Consider the following 17,272-nt stretch of genomic DNA (forward strand, 5'->3'; position numbering starts at 1 on the left):
CTCAAAGGATAGCACAAAGAGGAACCTGCTCTGGAAATATGTTCTGATTTCAAGTAAACCGTCTAATGTGTAAAATCGGGACCTTCACCCCAGCTGGGAGTCAGGAAGAACAAAGGCAGCCCTGTTTGTCCTGTTTCATTATTTGGGCATTTGCTTCATGAGCCCAGCTCTTCCGGGTGTTCATGTGATCACTGGTGTCTATACGAAGACAGCAAGTGTTCAAAGTTCTCTGGCCCCCCATGTCTTCACCCCTGAACTGAGAATGATCATGTGTCAGGATGCACCAGGGTCAGTTCTTTATTAGTTATAACGTGTTTGTTGTGGTGCAAGCACGTATAGTAAATTCTCAAATATTTACCTTCCACTGTTGTTCATTTTCTATATAGCCTTTCACCAGACACATATTCTGTAAACACAGAGACAACCTATCTACTGCTGAATAACCAGCAACTAAATAAATCTAACCTCACACATGCACACATATACCCCCCCCACGCACACACACACACACACAGTCACCCCACACACATATATATCACATACACAGACATACCCCACATACACATACATGTATGCACACATATACCACACACACACACATCCATCCCATATACACATACATACATGCACACACATCCCACATATACACATACACCCCCACATACACTCACATACCACATACACACATACACACCACATACCTACACCCACACCCCACATACACCCCACATACACCCCACACACACATACCACATACATACACACTATACACGCACAACACACACAAACATACACCCCACACATAACACACACACACTCACTTCACATACACACATACACATATATAGATACACACTACATATAATTATATGCTTTTGGAAATTTTAAGAATACTCCATTTAGTAGGTCATTTTATCTATCTATTTATTTTTTTGGTAATAGTGGGGATTGAACTTAGGACCTTGTGCTTATACATCCTACTACCAAGCTAAATACCAGTTTTTTGTTTTTTTTTTGTTTTTTTTTACTGTCTAAATGCTCGCACACCTTGGCAGACAGCATGGGGAAGTTGTACTGTGTGTATCCTGGGGATGGAGCTCAGATATCCAGACATGGTGGCTTGCATCTTTTCCCCCTGAGCCATCTCACGGCCCAACAATTTTATTTTAACAGCCACAATTGGATAGGTTTTTCAGGAATAGCCACAATAAATTCTCATTCTTTGTCCATACCTTTGGATTGTCCCATTCTCATTGACTCAAGGCTTGGCCATGAGGTCCATTGCAGTCTGTGGAACAATTATCAAGGGGAGCCTAGCCAGACTTGGAAACTGGTTGCATAGTGCAGCTTGTCTTTGCTGTTTCTGGAGTTTTTCTTCACTGTTTGGGACAGAAGAGGATCATGAAATGAGCTGTCCAGTATGTATCTTATCAGGAGTCACCCAGAGAGCCAGGAGCAAGCCTAGGGCTGCCAGCCATGCTGGGTTCAGTAGCGTTAAGCTACTGACATCCAGGGTGCCCTCTTACAGTCCAAACCAACCATTTAGGCATTTTGGACATGAGAATCCAGCTGGAAAAGAGAAGGCTGAGTTATGGTTAAAGGTGAGGTTGAAAGGAGTTGCTTTTGGTTTGTCACCTGAACACACAGGTGTGCTAGTAGCCCACTGGCAGCTGGAAGTCAGGAAGTCCGTGATGGCACTAAGTGCTCGTGGCTTCTCCCTGTGGCCATTGTCCCATGTGTCCCACTAGACTGACAGCAAAGCCATCATATATGTGGTAGGGAGAACGCAGCTATGCCCACGCCTGTGTTCATACACTGCATCCTTAAGCCTTACTGTGCAGTTGTCCCTCTCCCATCCTGGGGAGGAGTGAAGGCACTGAGTGAGGCTAGGGAGTCTGTCTGGGGAACATTGGGAGCAGTCATGTCTCTGGAGAGAAATGAAGACGTGGCCCTCCACCGAGGGCAGAGGTGGAGTCGTGCTTCTGACTGCTTCTCTCTCACGTTCCTTTTGAATTTATGGTACAGTTGTTTCATGCGTTTGTCTTTCCCTCTTGGTGTGCTGTTTGACCTCACTGTGGTGTATTGGTAGGGCATGAAACTTGATTTTATTATTTTTATGTTGTGTGAGATTTATAGTTTTGTTTTCATATCATTTCCTTGACTTTTATGTTGCTTAATTTTTATGTACATTGGTGGTTTTCCCACATGTATGTCTCAGTTGGGGGTGTCAGATCCCCTGGAACAGGAGTTACTGACACTTGTAAGCTGCCATGTGGGTGCTGTGAATTGAACCTGGGTCCTCTGAGAAGCAACCAGTGCTCCTAACTGCAGAGCCATCTCTCCAGCCCCCCATATCTTTGATTACATTGATAGAAAACCATTGACTAGGAGTGAAACTGCCCAGTTCAATCAATTCTCAAGGAAACTGACCTAATGTGTTTCTTGAAACGAAACCATATGCATGAGGCAGAGAAGCCTGTAGGTCAGTGGTTTGTGACCCTTTAATAATAGTTCCTCATGTTGTGATGACCCCCAACCATAAAATTATTTTTGCTGTTACTTTGTAACTGTAATTTTGCTACTGTTATAAATTGTACTGTAAGTATTTTTTGGAGATAGAGGTTTGCCAAAGGGGCTGTGACTCATAGATTGAGAGCCACTGCTACACATGAATCAATACTTGGTAGCTAGTGAATATCTGCCTCCCAGTAAATAGTGTCTGCTTTTAATCTACCTTCTTTAGGACCACAAATCATTTAAAAGTTAGGATAACATATTATCTTGTTTGTAAAACTAGGTTGAACTTTATTCACATTTTTATTTTTTTTCTCTGTGTGTATATATGGTGTGTGTGTGGGAGGGGTGCATGTGGGTGTGCATGTGTGTGCATGTGTGTCTCTGTGTGTGCATGTGTGTGTCTGTGTGTGTGCCTGTGTGTATGTGTCCCTGTGTGTGTATGTCTGTGTATGTTTGTGTGTATGTGTTGGTGTGTGTGTCTGTGCACGTGTGTGTCTGTGTCTATGTCTGTGCATGTATGTCTTTGTACATGTGTGTCTCTGTGTGTGTGTATGTGTCTGTGTATGTATTATCTGTATATGTGCATCTGTGCATGTGTGTCTCTGTGTGTGTGTTTGTGCCTGTGTGTAGACCTAAAGTTGACGACAGTGATCACCTGAGCTGTTCTTCTACTTTATTCGTTGAGACAGTGTCTCTCAGTCAAACTTAAGTTCAGAGCACAGTTAGTTAAGCTAGTCAGCTTGTCCTGGGGCCAATTCTTACGTGAGTCCTGGGGATCCGGTCTCCAGTCTTCACATTTTTAAAGGGACAGTATTGATTTAAAATCTGTGCCTTAATAGATAAGTTAACCCACATTCATATTTAGGATTTCCCAGTGAAAATATTGAGTTCTGCTTAGTAATTCCTGGCTATTGGGTAGTTGGAGGAGAGGTAGGTAATTTTCTAAAACAGAGGGAAAAAATGCTTTAAATTGTATACTAAGAATAGTTACTTACAAACAGGCCCATACTATTTGAATTAGCCTTTGCTCTAATGAGGAGGCATAAGTCCTGGAGATACAACTCTGAGATGTGTTTTCCAATGTGGAAGGTGTGGGGTTGCTGGAGCAGTCAACATTCTGAGTCATGGCTTGCAGTATTATCCTGTCCTCACCAGTAAAACTGAGACAAAGAGGATTCTTTGGAAAGCTTCATCAAGAACTTGACCACTTCTTTATTCTTTTTTTGGATACTCTTAATTGTGCTAACTGTAGTAGCAACTACTGATGAAGATTTAATTTTTTCCTTAACTTTGAAACACCTGCTGGTTGGATGGGCATCTTACATAAGACCTTCATGTTCCCTTCCTGCCCATCTGGACAGTGACTGGAAGGGAGGAAAGCCAACACTTCAGTGAAGATAAGGGGCCACCAGGGACAGTTGGAGATGAGGGGGTCATCAAGGACAGTGCCTATAGCTTCTGCTTTTCCATTCAGGGTGGCTGCTTTTCCTGGGAGAGAGATTGTGTATAAAACAAAGACATTTTTTTTGCAGGCTATTTAGTCCTTTCATTATGCCCCAGGGTGATGAGAGATTTTTTTTCTTCTTCCCAGCCCTTTCACCCTTTTTACTCCTTTTAATCCCTTTGCCTATGTTAGAAAGCCTTCCTCTTCCAGTGAATGCAACCATGGACATTTTATTTCTTTATCTGTTTGCCTAGGAAGGGAGTTCTAAGAGACCAGCAGGCACATGCACATCTTGTGGATTAGCTACGTCTCTTTTGTCAGCAGTCAGTTGGTGATGGCCTGTTAGGTAGGAGGGCAGGTTCTGGTCCCAATGTTTCTTTGTCCCTATTGTTCCGGAATGGCTTAATAAGTTTATTTGTTTGTAATTTGAATTTATGTTGAACTTTACATCTTGGGATGCAGTTGCGTTGGGGTGTCTGGAGATCCTCACATGCTCTGCTGTACTGAGGGCCTGGCATCTAGTCATTATGCCTCTAAATGTCCCTAGCAGAGGCCCAGCAGGGAAAAATTGTGCTAGGTTCTGTTTCCACTTCGTTCGGGGCACATTTAAGCAAATGGACGTGGTCAGGTGAGAAGTCCCTACAGTGAATTGAGTTTATATTCTCTACTTTGAGTAATTATTTGATATGGCTTCATGCTGTTTGATTATGTTGGTACATGCACATTTAGCACAAAACACCACCAGGGAATGGTTTCAAGCATTAGTGAATTATTTGGGGGCAAACACTCCTCTAATTACTTTTCTACTTGGAAGCTTATGACTTACATGGAAAGTCATAAAGCACCTGAAATAGGCTCTGGGGTAATAGAGTAAGCATTGTACGTAGTAAAACCTTCAACTGCTTTGTAATAAAAGCTTCCTCATTTTGTGAGAGAGTTGCTTAGTGAATTCATGGATTTCATATAAAGTCCAGCATTTCCCAAATGCTGAGAGTTTTACATCTCCCTCTCCCTGCCCCCCTTGAAAACTTAAAGAGCCTAAGCGTGAACTCCAGTAACCAAAGCTGTGGGTTCAGACTCCCGCCAGGGTGGACTGAGCCTCACTTTCTCATCTATAAAGTGGAGGTCAACCTCAGAGGAGGCACTCAGGGCTGCATGTGTTCACAGATGGAAAGGAAGTTGAAATTCTGCCTCTACTTCCCTTTTGTACCTTTCCTTTAAACACATGTGATATGAGTCCATGCGTCAATTTGTCCTTACTATATCAATACATTTGTGAGTCAGGAAGTACATTCAGTCTACATTCTTTGTCACATTGCTGGTCTTCAAGTCACCAATGGTAACTGTGATGAATTCCACAGCCATTTCTGAATCTGACCATCATTGCTATTTTCACATTTTCCATTGTCTGAACATTCTCAAGGGGGCCAAACGTCAGGCTAAGTAGTGTGTTGCAGGTGCGTAGTATGGCTAGTGTATCAATCACACGCTCTCCTGAAGGTATTATTTCATGTCTCGAAGCATGAGAAATGGTTGTGTAAGTGCTGCCAAGCACATTGGTATCCATGACTAAGGTGCTACTGTTACTGTTGGGTGAGGAGCCCCAGGCTTGGGAGGTGTCTAGCGATTATGGGGTGTGGCAAGGCTTTTAGGGATCTGAAACCGTCTGGAGTTTTTAGTTACTCTGCCTCCCTCACCCTCACTTTCTCAGTCATGAACAACTAGACATCTGCCTTTGCGTGTGTGAGGTGTGAGTGAGTGAGTGTGTGTGTGTATGTGTGTGTGTGTGTGTGTGTGTGTGTGTGTGTGTATGCGCACACACAGGTACATGTTCCATGGTTCCTGTGTAGAGGTCAGAAGATTTGGGGTGTTGGTCTTCTCCTTTGTTTGAGGCATGGTATCATAGTCACTGGTGCAATACCAGGCAGCTGACTCATGATTTCGGGATTCTCCTCGATGCTTCCATCTCACCGGAGATGAAGGGGGCCCAGACACACACTGCCACATCTTGGTTTCACTTGGATTCTGGGTATCCGAACTCTGGTCCACATGCTCTATCTGCTGAGTCATTCACCAGCTAGCTGTGAACCTCTCTTCTCACCTGGGAAGACGTTTATGTGGCCACTGACACGGTGACTTGTAAGCCAAGATCTTGGAAGAAAGCCTTCATGTTTGCTGATTCCTGAATAGTTCCTGGTGCGCAGTGGGTGGCGATTCCACTGAAGGAATTTGTGTGTGAATGGACAAAGCAGAATGTAGCCCTTGTTTGTATTTCTCATGTAGTCAGTTACTTTCTTCTAGGCGTGGGGATTTCCTTTGAGGATTAACTTTTCTGTGAAGAATCTGCCCTTGGCTTCTTTGTTCCCAGAATTGTACAGTGCTGTTAGATCTTTTAGAAGCTTGATAAGTAAAACCATACTGTATTTTTACCTATTTGCTTTCCTACACTCATGTATCCTTGCTGTTTGAAATCTCATTTCTTTAGAGGTGATGAATATTACACACTGTTTTACCCCTAAGTTGTGGTTTCCACTTTTTATCCCCCTCCTTTTTTTTTTTTTTCTTCTAAATGTCATGCCTTCGTTATTCTTCACCACAGATTGGGGACATTGTATTCTCCCAAGTCTTATGACAGCTGGAGATGAACATAAAATATCTACAATACCTCATTTCTAATTTTTTTTGTGCTTAAATATTTTTGTTCTTTTTCCATTTGCCTTAATATAGGTCTTGTGTTCCATCTCTTTGTTCTTATAAAAAATGTACTTAAAACACTCTAGATTTCCCTTTCACCATGACTACATTGTTAAATTCTTCCCACTCTGCATCCTCAAATGCTCTTCTAGATGCCACAGATACAAATGAAAAACATCAGTTAGCATTCCTTGGGAGCCTTCATGGTGCTTTCTGTTTAACCTCACACCCAGTTAAATAACATTTGGATTTCAACGTGATTAGGACTTAGTGTGTTGGTAAAGAGAACCAATCGTGTAGAATGTTATCTCGACAGTTTTTTATAACTAAAAGCATACATTTATAAGGATACATTTTACAATTACCTTTTGCCAGAATAGCTTAGACACTCTTTTGTGTCTCTGGTGAGGGGTTAGCGGGATTCTAGGCAGGAGGAGACTGCTGTCCTTTCTAGTTTCTTTGTTAGTTTTTCATTTCTGGGTAAAAATGTGAAAACTTGATGAGACCTTAAGTTTAAGAGACGATAAAGGATCTGAAGTCAGTGAATGTATAGTGTCAAGTAACACAAAATCCTAAAACTTTAATATAGAAGACCCACTCCAGTTCTTCCAAAAGGTAAAGGGCATATGTGAGCCTGAAACCTGCACCTTGTCAGATGGTCTGATTTCAAATCTGGGTGTCCCAGATACCCCTGCCTCTGCCTCTGTGTTGGGCTGTACAGTGATGCCTGCTGAGACAAGACACTATCCAAGAAGCTCTTACACACAGGACCTAGCATCTTTGTTTTCTAGCCTTGTAATTATTATGTGGATTTTGATTGGATGCATTTCAATGCTTACATTTGTAACATTAAATTTTTACAATTTGAATATGACCATTGAAAACTTAGGAGGATACTGGTACTAAGAGCTTTATCTTGACTGGATATGTTGGAAGTAACTGCTTTAAGTTTTGGTTGACTTGTGCTTCTTTTTCAAAGTAGAACTTAAAATATAACTTCTTTAATGTTTTATTTAACCAGTATAAAAGTAATGAGAGAGGAAGCAAGTATGATATGTTTGAAGGCAAAATGAGTTCTATACCATTTAATTTTCTTTGTTTTTCCTTTTAGATCTTTTAGAGAAATCTCGTGTTGTTAAGCAGCCCAGAGGTGAAAGAAACTTCCACGTGTTCTATCAGCTGCTCTCTGGAGCCTCTGAGGAGCTGCTCCGTAAGTCCGAGTTGCTGTTTGCTCTTTACTGTCACAGCATTTTCTGACCCACCCTCTACAACACACGTTGTATGTCTCCCCTGTCGACATTTTCATTTCTCCTTGTTATTTTTGCTTCTACCACACCCCAGCATTTCTTTCATATTTCTCTATCACACCAGGGACCAAGTCATATGCCTCAAATGTGTTGGGGGAGCCTTACGGTGGGGGAAGGGCCTCTCGCAAATTTAAAATCCGAACAGAGGACTATGTAACTCTCGAGGGAAGAAATTTGGCAGTGTGTAGTAAAGCTCTACAGCTATAAGAGAATTTTTTGAGTGAGGATTTAAAAATCATGGGGAATAGGATGGACAAGATGACTCAGTGGGTAAAGGCAACTGAATTGTTCAATAGCTATTGGCTACATCATCTAACAGTTCAATCAAGAACTTCAGAAAGTCAGTCACAAGCAGGGTGATACCCCCTATTTGTTACTTTTCTTATTTCTGTGACTAAATACTTAGGAAAAGCAGGAAGGTTGATTTGGCTCAGGCTTGGAGGGATACAGGAATGAGAGTGGTAAGCAACAGTGTTTGCACTTGTAGCAATGGACTGTGTGTCTACTCATGCCTGGGCAGATCGGCAGCATATCGGGGTAGACACTGGTGTTCATGACACCTACTCTAGGCCCCATGGATGGTGCCACCCACATGTCCTGTGTGTCTTCTCTCTGTGGAACTCTCTCAACAAAATATAGAGGTGTCTTAGGTGACCTGAATTCAGTTGACAATGAAAATTAACCCTCATCACCATGCTCTCTGGTAATCAACCAACGCACACTGGGACACGCTGAATTGCCCACTATGCATATGTTAGCAAAAGTGTGAGAAGGAAAAGCTCGGAAGATTATTCTGATATCTAGACTTGCAATCTACTGAGCTAATGAGTGCCTATAAGTGTCAGTATTAGTCCTCCAAAAAGTCACAAAATGATCAGAGTCTGTGTCCCTGTCTTAGCACCTTTTGGGATATATCATAATAATTCATATGAATTCAAAGCCAATTTATAAAGACCTTTCTACCCGCTATGTGTGACCACCCTGCATTACAATATGTTTCAGTAATAATAAGTGTGCAGTCATTACAAAAGTGGGTTTAGGAGAACACTACTATTGATCTTTGTGCATCAGTCTTTATTGTTGATTTGATACATAATACAAAAGTCATTTTATCTGAACAGTATAAAATGAAATCAGGAAGAGGAGACATTTGTTGAAATAACTTATTCATTTGTGTGCATGACTCAACAGAAAAGCTTAAGCTCGAGCGGGATTTCAGCAGATACAACTATCTCAGTCTGGACTCTGCCAAAGTTAATGGTGTGGATGATGCTGCCAACTTCAGAACTGTCAGGGTAAGAAGTTACCCTTAGTTACCCTGTACTCCTTAGCCATTCAGTTTTCTCTGCATTACAATTCACGCTCCCCCAGGTTACATGCATTCAGGAATTCCTTATGTTTTTATTAGTTTGGCTTTACACCCGAAGTTGTGAAGGCTATGTTTGCTAGAGCATGCTGTTTGACCATTTGTAAAAAGGAGCCTTCGTCTTTTGTTCTGGGATTTGACTGTGTGTGTGTGTGTGTGTGTGTGTGTGTGTGTGTGTGTGTGTGTGTGTTGAAATCCAAGTATTTATATAGCCGAAGTTAATTTCCAAATATGAAAACTGCCCTTGGGTCCTGTTAAGTCAAGAGTGTTTTTAGACAGAAATGCCTGTTTTTTAAGCAGATTCAGAAAATGATGTACAGCATCAGAGGGCTCTGAGTCTCTTGTTCATTAGCACAGAAGCCCACTCTTAAAAAATTCTCTGTCTTTATGTGGCGTGCACTTTCAGAATCACTCCCATTAGGAAGAACATTATGGTAACTGGGATTTCCTTCCAAATGAGACAGCTGGGGCTTTGGGGAGGAGCAGGGGACATCATATTACAGATGAAGCAAGATTGGCACCCGTTAACTGTTGAGGCTGAATGAAGAGGACGTGGGGTCCTTTCCTTGTTCTTGCTACCCATGTATGTGTTTGAAAATTTCCATAACAAAAAGTGTACATTACTGTCACTGCTGTGTAAACTATCTCTCTGTGTATGTGTGTATGTGTGTGTGTGTGTGTGTGTGTGTGTGAGAGAGAGAGAGAGAGAGAGAGAGAGAGAGAGAGAGAGAGAGAGAGAGAATAATGCCAGCTGTTTGGGGGAAGAAAGCATCTATCTGTCAGGGTGCCATTGTGTAGAATTGTGTAAACACCGGCATATGGAAGCAATAGTCTGGACATGATTTTGTTTAAGTCTTGAATCCAAGGCCAGCTCTGGAACCACTTTGCCTGGCACATACTTGGCACTCCATGCACATTTCTGAATGAATGAGTGTCCCTTGCACCCTTCAGGGCACTTCACCTTTGCAAGCTGGTGTTTTTCTCATTTGTGAAATAAGCAAGGCTGTTTCTGTTGCTGGAGGATGTAGAAACATCTTGCTTGGTTTTGTTTCTAGAAGCCCAGTGTAGGGAAAAAATGCCGTCTATGGAAACAAGCTGGTTGATTTGAAAAGGGGAGAGGGGGACTGAGTCTTAGCTCCCAGCCTCCTCTTGTGCACACAACTCTGCCATTAAGTGTGCCTGGAGCCTGGAAGACTCTTAAGTACAGCTTGGAACCACTGAGCAAGATAATTGTTTTGTGTTTTAAAACTCTTTCTTACCCCAGAAGTAGATCTGTAATAGTATTCATTAACTTTCGTTATTGGTTAAAACAACAGGTACAGAACTCTAGAAAGCAAATAGGCCCTTCTCTTCTCTCCTCTCCTCCAGAACGCCATGCAGATCGTGGGCTTTATGGATCATGAAACCGAAGCTGTCCTGGAGGTAGTAGCCGCTGTGCTAAAACTGGGGAACATCGAGTTCAAGCCTGAATCACGAATGAATGGTTTGGATGAAAGCAAAATCAAAGACAAAAATGGTAAGTCCGTGGAGGGGCAGCTTGGCTTAGGGGACTTGCTTTGAACTTCTGCCCAGTTTCTAATCTAGAAAGCAAACCATGGACTTCTCATCAGGTTGAAAAAAAAAACCAAAAAAACTTACTAGTGAAACTAAACCGAAATACCATTGTGGTGATGCTTTCGCCCTTCTGATTCCTCCATGTTTACATACTGAGTGTGATGTAGAAAGAGCCACTGAGGACTTGATCGTGACCAGGAGTACCTCACTGTTTATGCCTGTCTCCCTCTGTTCCCCAACAGAGTTAAAAGAAATCTGTGAATTGACCAGCATTGACCAATTGGTTCTAGAAAGAGCGTTTAGTTTCCGAACAGTTGAAGCGAAGCAGGAGAAAGTTTCCACCACACTGAATGTGGCTCAGGTGGGTAAACTATAATGTACAGAAGAAAGGTTTTCTTAAATGGTCATACTTTTGTGAAATGTTATTTTGCAGACAGTCAGCCTATACTCCACATATTATTCTAGGCAGTGGAAACACTAAGGAAAATTAAGCAGATAAGAGTTCGCGTCCTCAGCGAGCTGAAAATTAAGGCCAGGGGATTTTGGATAATAGTCAATAGACACAGTAAATAATCTGTCAAGCAACAGCTGCTAAGACAATGACACAGAGAAAGCGTAGAACAGAGTAAGGAAGATTGATGCCCATAGAGTCAGAAAGGAAGGTGCTTCAGATCGAAAGGAGCTGGCTATGATCTGCCTCATGTTTCAAAGGGTCCTTCTGGCTGGGTGTAAAGAGCAGAGCCTAGGGGAAACAGAAAAGACTGGCAGTTAGAAGGGCACTTGCTAATCCAGATGCTTGGCACTGGAGCCAGGGCACATGGCCTTTGTGGACCTGCGTTGAAATTCGAGGCTACAGAATTGCCGGTGGCTTAATGCATGGGGTAAGAGGAGCAAAGAGTGGTTGATTCAGTGTTGTAGGAGAAGAGAATAGGAAGATAGGAGCCCAGATGGCCAATCCTGACTCTTTCTTCTATATTGTACTCCTACTGAAGTCTTTGTAAGATACAGGTGCGAGTTGTTCCTGCCAAGGTGTGTACAGTGTGAGCACACTCAGATGGCATCTGGAGTCCCTTGTGGTATGAACCGTTTGTTCTGTGAGTTTGACATTTTCCTACCAGTCAGTGCTGATCTGGGCTGGAATTAACTGGCTCACTCTGGGCTTCTCACTGTCTCTGCTTCCTTTGTATTTCTGTAGCTATGGAAAAGCTTTGCCATATGGAGATTTGGATTGTAGCAGCCCTTCCCTCGCTGGAAACCATGTAAATGATTGCTTCTGTCATTAAATCTCTCTCAGAGTCACCTGAATCCTCAGTCAGTCAGTGAACAGCTGACTTCGTTGAGAAGATGTGAAAGCAAGAGCAGCACAAGCCCCAGCTGACCCTTATTGGAGAAATTGAGACTAAGAAGAACTTTGTGGAGAGACAGGATTTAGATGAGAAAGAATGAACAAAAAGAAACATAGGTTTGGAGCCCAAGTGAAGATCAGGGTCAGCCACCCGTGGCTCCAGCTTTACTCAGTATTCACAGCTGGAAGGTCAAGCTAGGCCTGAAGGATGTGTGCAGTAGGGTCTCAGACAAAGGACACTCATCGTAGTTACCTGGGTGGCTTGTTTATTGTCTTTATCTCATTCATTCATTCATTCATTCCGCTACACCTCTGTGGTCTGGCATAGGACTAAAGAATTTGGGGTTCTGATATAAGCAAAGGCTCACTGCCACAGGGTCACATTTGAGCCACCAAATTTGGACATTTTCAACAGCCAGAGGAGTTGTCTTATGAAGGCCATGAAATAGCCTGTGTTTCAGAGGCCGTGGAGATATGTGGATTTGGAATCTGTTTTTATGGTGTTTTCTTCTTGCTTTTTATTCATCCTCTACGGAAGCCCAGGTCTTAGTGGTAAGGTTGTTTGAGTTACCTGTAGTTTTTAAACCTTTGTCATAAAAGATTTGGCTTGAGCCCCGCTTGATTTTGGCAGTTCAATTGGGGGGGGGGGCACTACCCTGCTGCTTTTCAATGTTGGTGGTTGGTAGGTTTTCTGTTAGAGGTAGATCATTTTGTTAGCTTTTGCTCATAGCCTTCACCCTCAGGTTGCAGTAACATCTTTATTGCCTTCCTGGCGCGTCTTCTCTGAAGCATTTAGATCTTCCTACAGACATGAAGACTAAGAAAACCGGAATGAGACCATCCGTGGTCTGTCTCTCCTTAGCCTTCTGGTCTCTCTGTAATCTCACCCTACATACGTGACTTATCTCAGTCAGTTGCATCAGAGTTTTATTTTTACTTGGTGTCTTTCCTCTTGCTTGCCCATCATCCATATGTCATTGCTCATTCCATATGCCCATCTATGGGGTTCATGTGATTGTACTCTAGCCAGAGAGACTTCCCTGATTAAATAGGCTCCTAAACCCCCTGCCCCCATTTCCTGACCTCTTCCTTCTCTGTACTCTGGCTCTTACCTTCCCTCTGAATGAGGTCTCTGTGTGTTAATGTGATCTGCACTCTACTGCTGGCTCACCCCCATCAGTGTCCCACCTTGCTTAGTTAGCACTTCCCATTCCAGGCCATCCTTGATATTAGCCTTCTCAGAAGTCGATTCCACCAGGGGTTTTCCTCTGTGAGCATCGGGAGGCTGCAGAAGCGTCTGTTTTCACTGGTGTGCTTAGAGTCTAAGGCAGTGACTCATACCCTTTGGTGCTTCCCCTCATTTCCATACCACAGTAGTGATCCTTCAGTGGGAACCAGCCTTCCTGCCCTTTCAGCTTCCTAGGTCACTAGAGTAGAGAGCATGTGACTTGATTCAGTTCCAGAAGTTCAGGGCATCCGAACAGCAGGAACAGCAGGGTATGGTGCCACGTACAGCTTCAGAAGCAGATTTTATTTGAACAATGGATAGTTTGGCCTTTATTTTTATTTGCTTTTTAAAAGAGTTTGTGTGCCTTTAACATAGAATCCATCCTCCGACCCTTACAACCCCCACCCCCACCCCCGCCCCGTTCATTTCTGTCACATCTAATAGCATTTGAATTTGTGGCTTCTGAAATAGAGCTTTTGTTTGAAAGCTGCAAAGAGAAGAAGTCTGGCTGTGACTTTGCCTTAACTTTAAAGCAGCCCTCTGGAACGTGTTGCCACCCAGTTCTGTTGCACATCACAAGCGTGCTTTGTTAGGGCAGCTGGGTGACTGTAAGAAGGATTATTTGCAGGTAAGGTATTTAGAGGTGACTTGGAGTCACAAGAAAAAAAAGGAAAGGATTAAGAAAATGACAGTAATGGACACTAGTTATAGAAATGCATACGTCACATGTCCAATGAAACTGTGTACAGACTCCCCACACTTCCTGGGCTCTTGAGTCACCTGTTAGGAGAGTGAAACCCACAGAAAGGGTGTTAGACAAGGGAGATGGGCACCTAAGTTGTCTTTTGTACTCTGTTTTAGTGATGTGGATTTCTACTGTGGAATCTCATCGTGATCACCCTTCCCCCTCCCTCTCCCTTCCCCTCCCCTTTCTTTCCCACCCCTTTTCTCCCCTTCCCGTCCCCTCCCCTCCTCTTTCCTTCTTCTCTTCCTTCCCCTTCTTCTCCTCTTTTCCTCCCCTTTCCCCTTTCTCCTTCCCTTCTCATTCCTTCTCCCTGCCCTCCTTCCCTCTTTCTCTCCCTTTTCTAGCAGATTTTCTAGGTTTATCCCCTCCTCCTGATTTCTGTGCTCTCCGAGACACATGGGAAAGGGTTTAGCATTAACTGGAAAATGTCTAGTGGAGTGAGGGAGGTACTCTCTTCTCACCAGGGAAGTGAGTGTGAATATTGCTACACTTGGTCGAAAGGAAGGAAGGAGGGAGGGAGGGAGGGAAGATTGATTAACAGCCTAACAAGGTGTGATCTTTATAAAGTGAATGTGTACTGATTTATGTTATCGATAATGCTTGAACTTTATTAATATGAGGTGGAGAGGGGAAAGAATGTATGCTAGCACTGCAAGTGTAAATCAGAGTTTAGAGGGATGGCTCACTTAGAGTTTAGAAGGATGCTTCTCGTCCCCAGTGGGACTTGAGGATTAAACATCAGCTGTAGGGCCTGGTGAGATAGGGCTTTCTCACCTGAGCCATCACACTGGCCCTAGTTTTTAGGAATTTTATATCTCCATAGGTCTTTATAATGCACGCCCTTCTTTTTAATCTTTTGAAATAGTCTAAATATTCTAATTATTTTATCAATTATATTTCCTCTTTTTTTTTTTTTTAATTGGTTTTTCGAGATGGGAATTTCTCTGTGTAACATCCTTGACTGTCCTGAAACTCTGTAGACCAGGCTGGTCTGGAACTCAGAGATCCACCTGCCTTTTCCTCCCAGGTGCTGGGATTAAAGGCATGGACCACCACCTGCCAACACGATCCTTTCTCTTTTTATAGCTTTTTTAAAGAAATGGGTTCATAACTGAAAAGGGGGGTTTATTGATTGTTTTACTCTGAGCTATCTTGTTTCCTGTCCTTTGTGTGTGGGGGGGGGTACTGTATTATGACTACAACTTACTCAATTTCTTTCACACAACATAGTGTGTACTTGTTTAATTCCGTAGTGTTCTTCCATAACAATGGTATAGTACATCTCTTTCATGAGTGTTTATTTCCCTATTCTTGGTATACACTCCTGATTTTTCTTTGTTCTGTAATATTTGGAATTAACTTCCTGGGATACAAATATGTAGGCTGAGTGAAAAGTTTGCTTGACTCTCTTAAAGTTTGACTACTCATCCAGTGTATAATAAAAAAAATTACCCCAAAGAGAAATTTGAAATAAGTAGCCTAAATATTTTTAAAGTATTTTCATTATTTTATAGAAGGTAAGCATTGTGACAGTTGTTAGTGTTAAACTGTTGTTTTTCTTCTTAATAGGCTTATTACGCCCGCGATGCCCTGGCCAAAAACCTCTACAGCAGGCTGTTTTCATGGTTGGTAAACCGTATCAACGAAAGCATTAAGGTACTGACTCTCTAAGACACCATTTGTAATAAATGAATGGTATTCAGAGTGTAAACATTAAATTAAAGAAGCTTAGTTCTGCAGTCAAAGGGTACTTCCTTAAGACGGTTCCATCCTGCACAAGTCTGCATTTGCCAGAGTTGTTTCTCTTGCTTTGCTATGTGCTCTGGGTCTCACCGGTGACCGACTGGTCTTATGTATGGTCTTCGAAGAGCAGCCAGCGGCTTTCCGAGTAGCTGCATGCACTTCTTTGAAAAGATGGCTTTTTCTTTTGGGTACTAATGGTTCTTCATTAGCATGAGGTTATTGGCGAAGGTGACTGAAAGGTTTGCTTGTCGGCCAATGATGTCTGTCTGTCTGTTCAGTCATGAAGCACCACTGGGGACTTTGGTGACTGCGTCATTATTGCATTATTCCATGCCAGTACCCTTACCTAAGTTTGAACAGAACAAACTAAATCATTGTTCTAGTTCAAATCAAATGCATACGCCTGTGCTTCTTAGTTGTTCACAGTGTTATATCATGCCTGCACTAACACGTAACTGTGAAAATTCTTTTAAAGGCACAAACCAAAGTGAGAAAGAAGGTCATGGGTGTTCTGGACATTTATGGCTTTGAAATATTTGAGGTAAGTTTTTTTTCTTCTTTTAATTAGTACTGCCATTATTAAAGTAAAACAATTAGAACTGAAGTCATGTTGTATGGGCATTATGTAAATAACTATATTTTATGTAACTATATAACTATATTTTGAATCTACAGGTTACAGGTGTGTGTGTGTGTGTTTGTGAGTATGTATGCATGAATTTGCATGGTATGTGTGTGTAAACACAGAATCACCATTTAGAGACTCTTGTCAAAGTCATTTTGAAATTTTTCTCAATGGTGTGTTTGCCATGTTACTTGGACACTGATGCCTGTGGCCATCCAGCCATTTGTAGGTTGTTGGAAAAATGAAGCATAAAGATAGAGGAATGGGGAAGCCAGATGCTTCTATGGCCTAAATAGCATCTCGGGTGAAAGTTTCCATTAGATACCTAATTCAGTCTGCTCTAGGCCACGCCCCACTGGGATCTCACCATAGCAAACATTGCAGCAGAAGAAGGCGCTTGCTTGCACCAGATCACATGGTTAAACATTATATATTCATATAGAATTATATATAGTTTCCTGCCTTTGACTTTTAGCAGCAGCTTGGAGTAGTGTTCTAGTATAGTTTAAGGAAATGAGTTGATTCACCATGTCCTTCCTTAATTCTCACCCACAGTAATGATTTGTGAACATTAATTAACCAATCCCTGCCTAGAATGACCTCCCAAAGAATGTACACACACCAAAAAAAAAAAAAAAAAAAAAAAATTAGGATTGGAGGGTCACAGGAAAGATGAACACGGATTCTTGGGCACTAACCAGACA

The 17,272-nt window shown here is 42.3% G+C and overlaps 1 protein-coding gene across 4 annotated transcripts in view; it reads left to right on the plus strand.

Moving 5' to 3' along the window:
* The window catches only part of Myo1b (myosin IB), a 159,638-nt gene that overhangs the window by 100,264 nt on the left and 42,102 nt on the right, over positions 1-17,272 (plus strand). For all 4 annotated transcript variants that reach the window (XM_051190146.1, XM_051190148.1, XM_051190149.1 and 1 more), the window contains exons 8-13: positions 7,767-7,865; positions 9,154-9,257; positions 10,697-10,844; positions 11,125-11,243; positions 15,770-15,856; positions 16,419-16,484. In XM_051190146.1, coding sequence (XP_051046103.1) covers positions 7,767-7,865; positions 9,154-9,257; positions 10,697-10,844; positions 11,125-11,243; positions 15,770-15,856; positions 16,419-16,484 — 623 coding nt within the window. The remainder of the gene's footprint in view (positions 1-7,766; positions 7,866-9,153; positions 9,258-10,696; positions 10,845-11,124; positions 11,244-15,769; positions 15,857-16,418; positions 16,485-17,272) is intronic.

Source organism: Phodopus roborovskii, unplaced genomic scaffold, assembly GCF_943737965.1.
Source record: "Phodopus roborovskii unplaced genomic scaffold, PHOROB, whole genome shotgun sequence".
Taxonomy (NCBI): domain Eukaryota; kingdom Metazoa; phylum Chordata; class Mammalia; order Rodentia; family Cricetidae; genus Phodopus; species Phodopus roborovskii.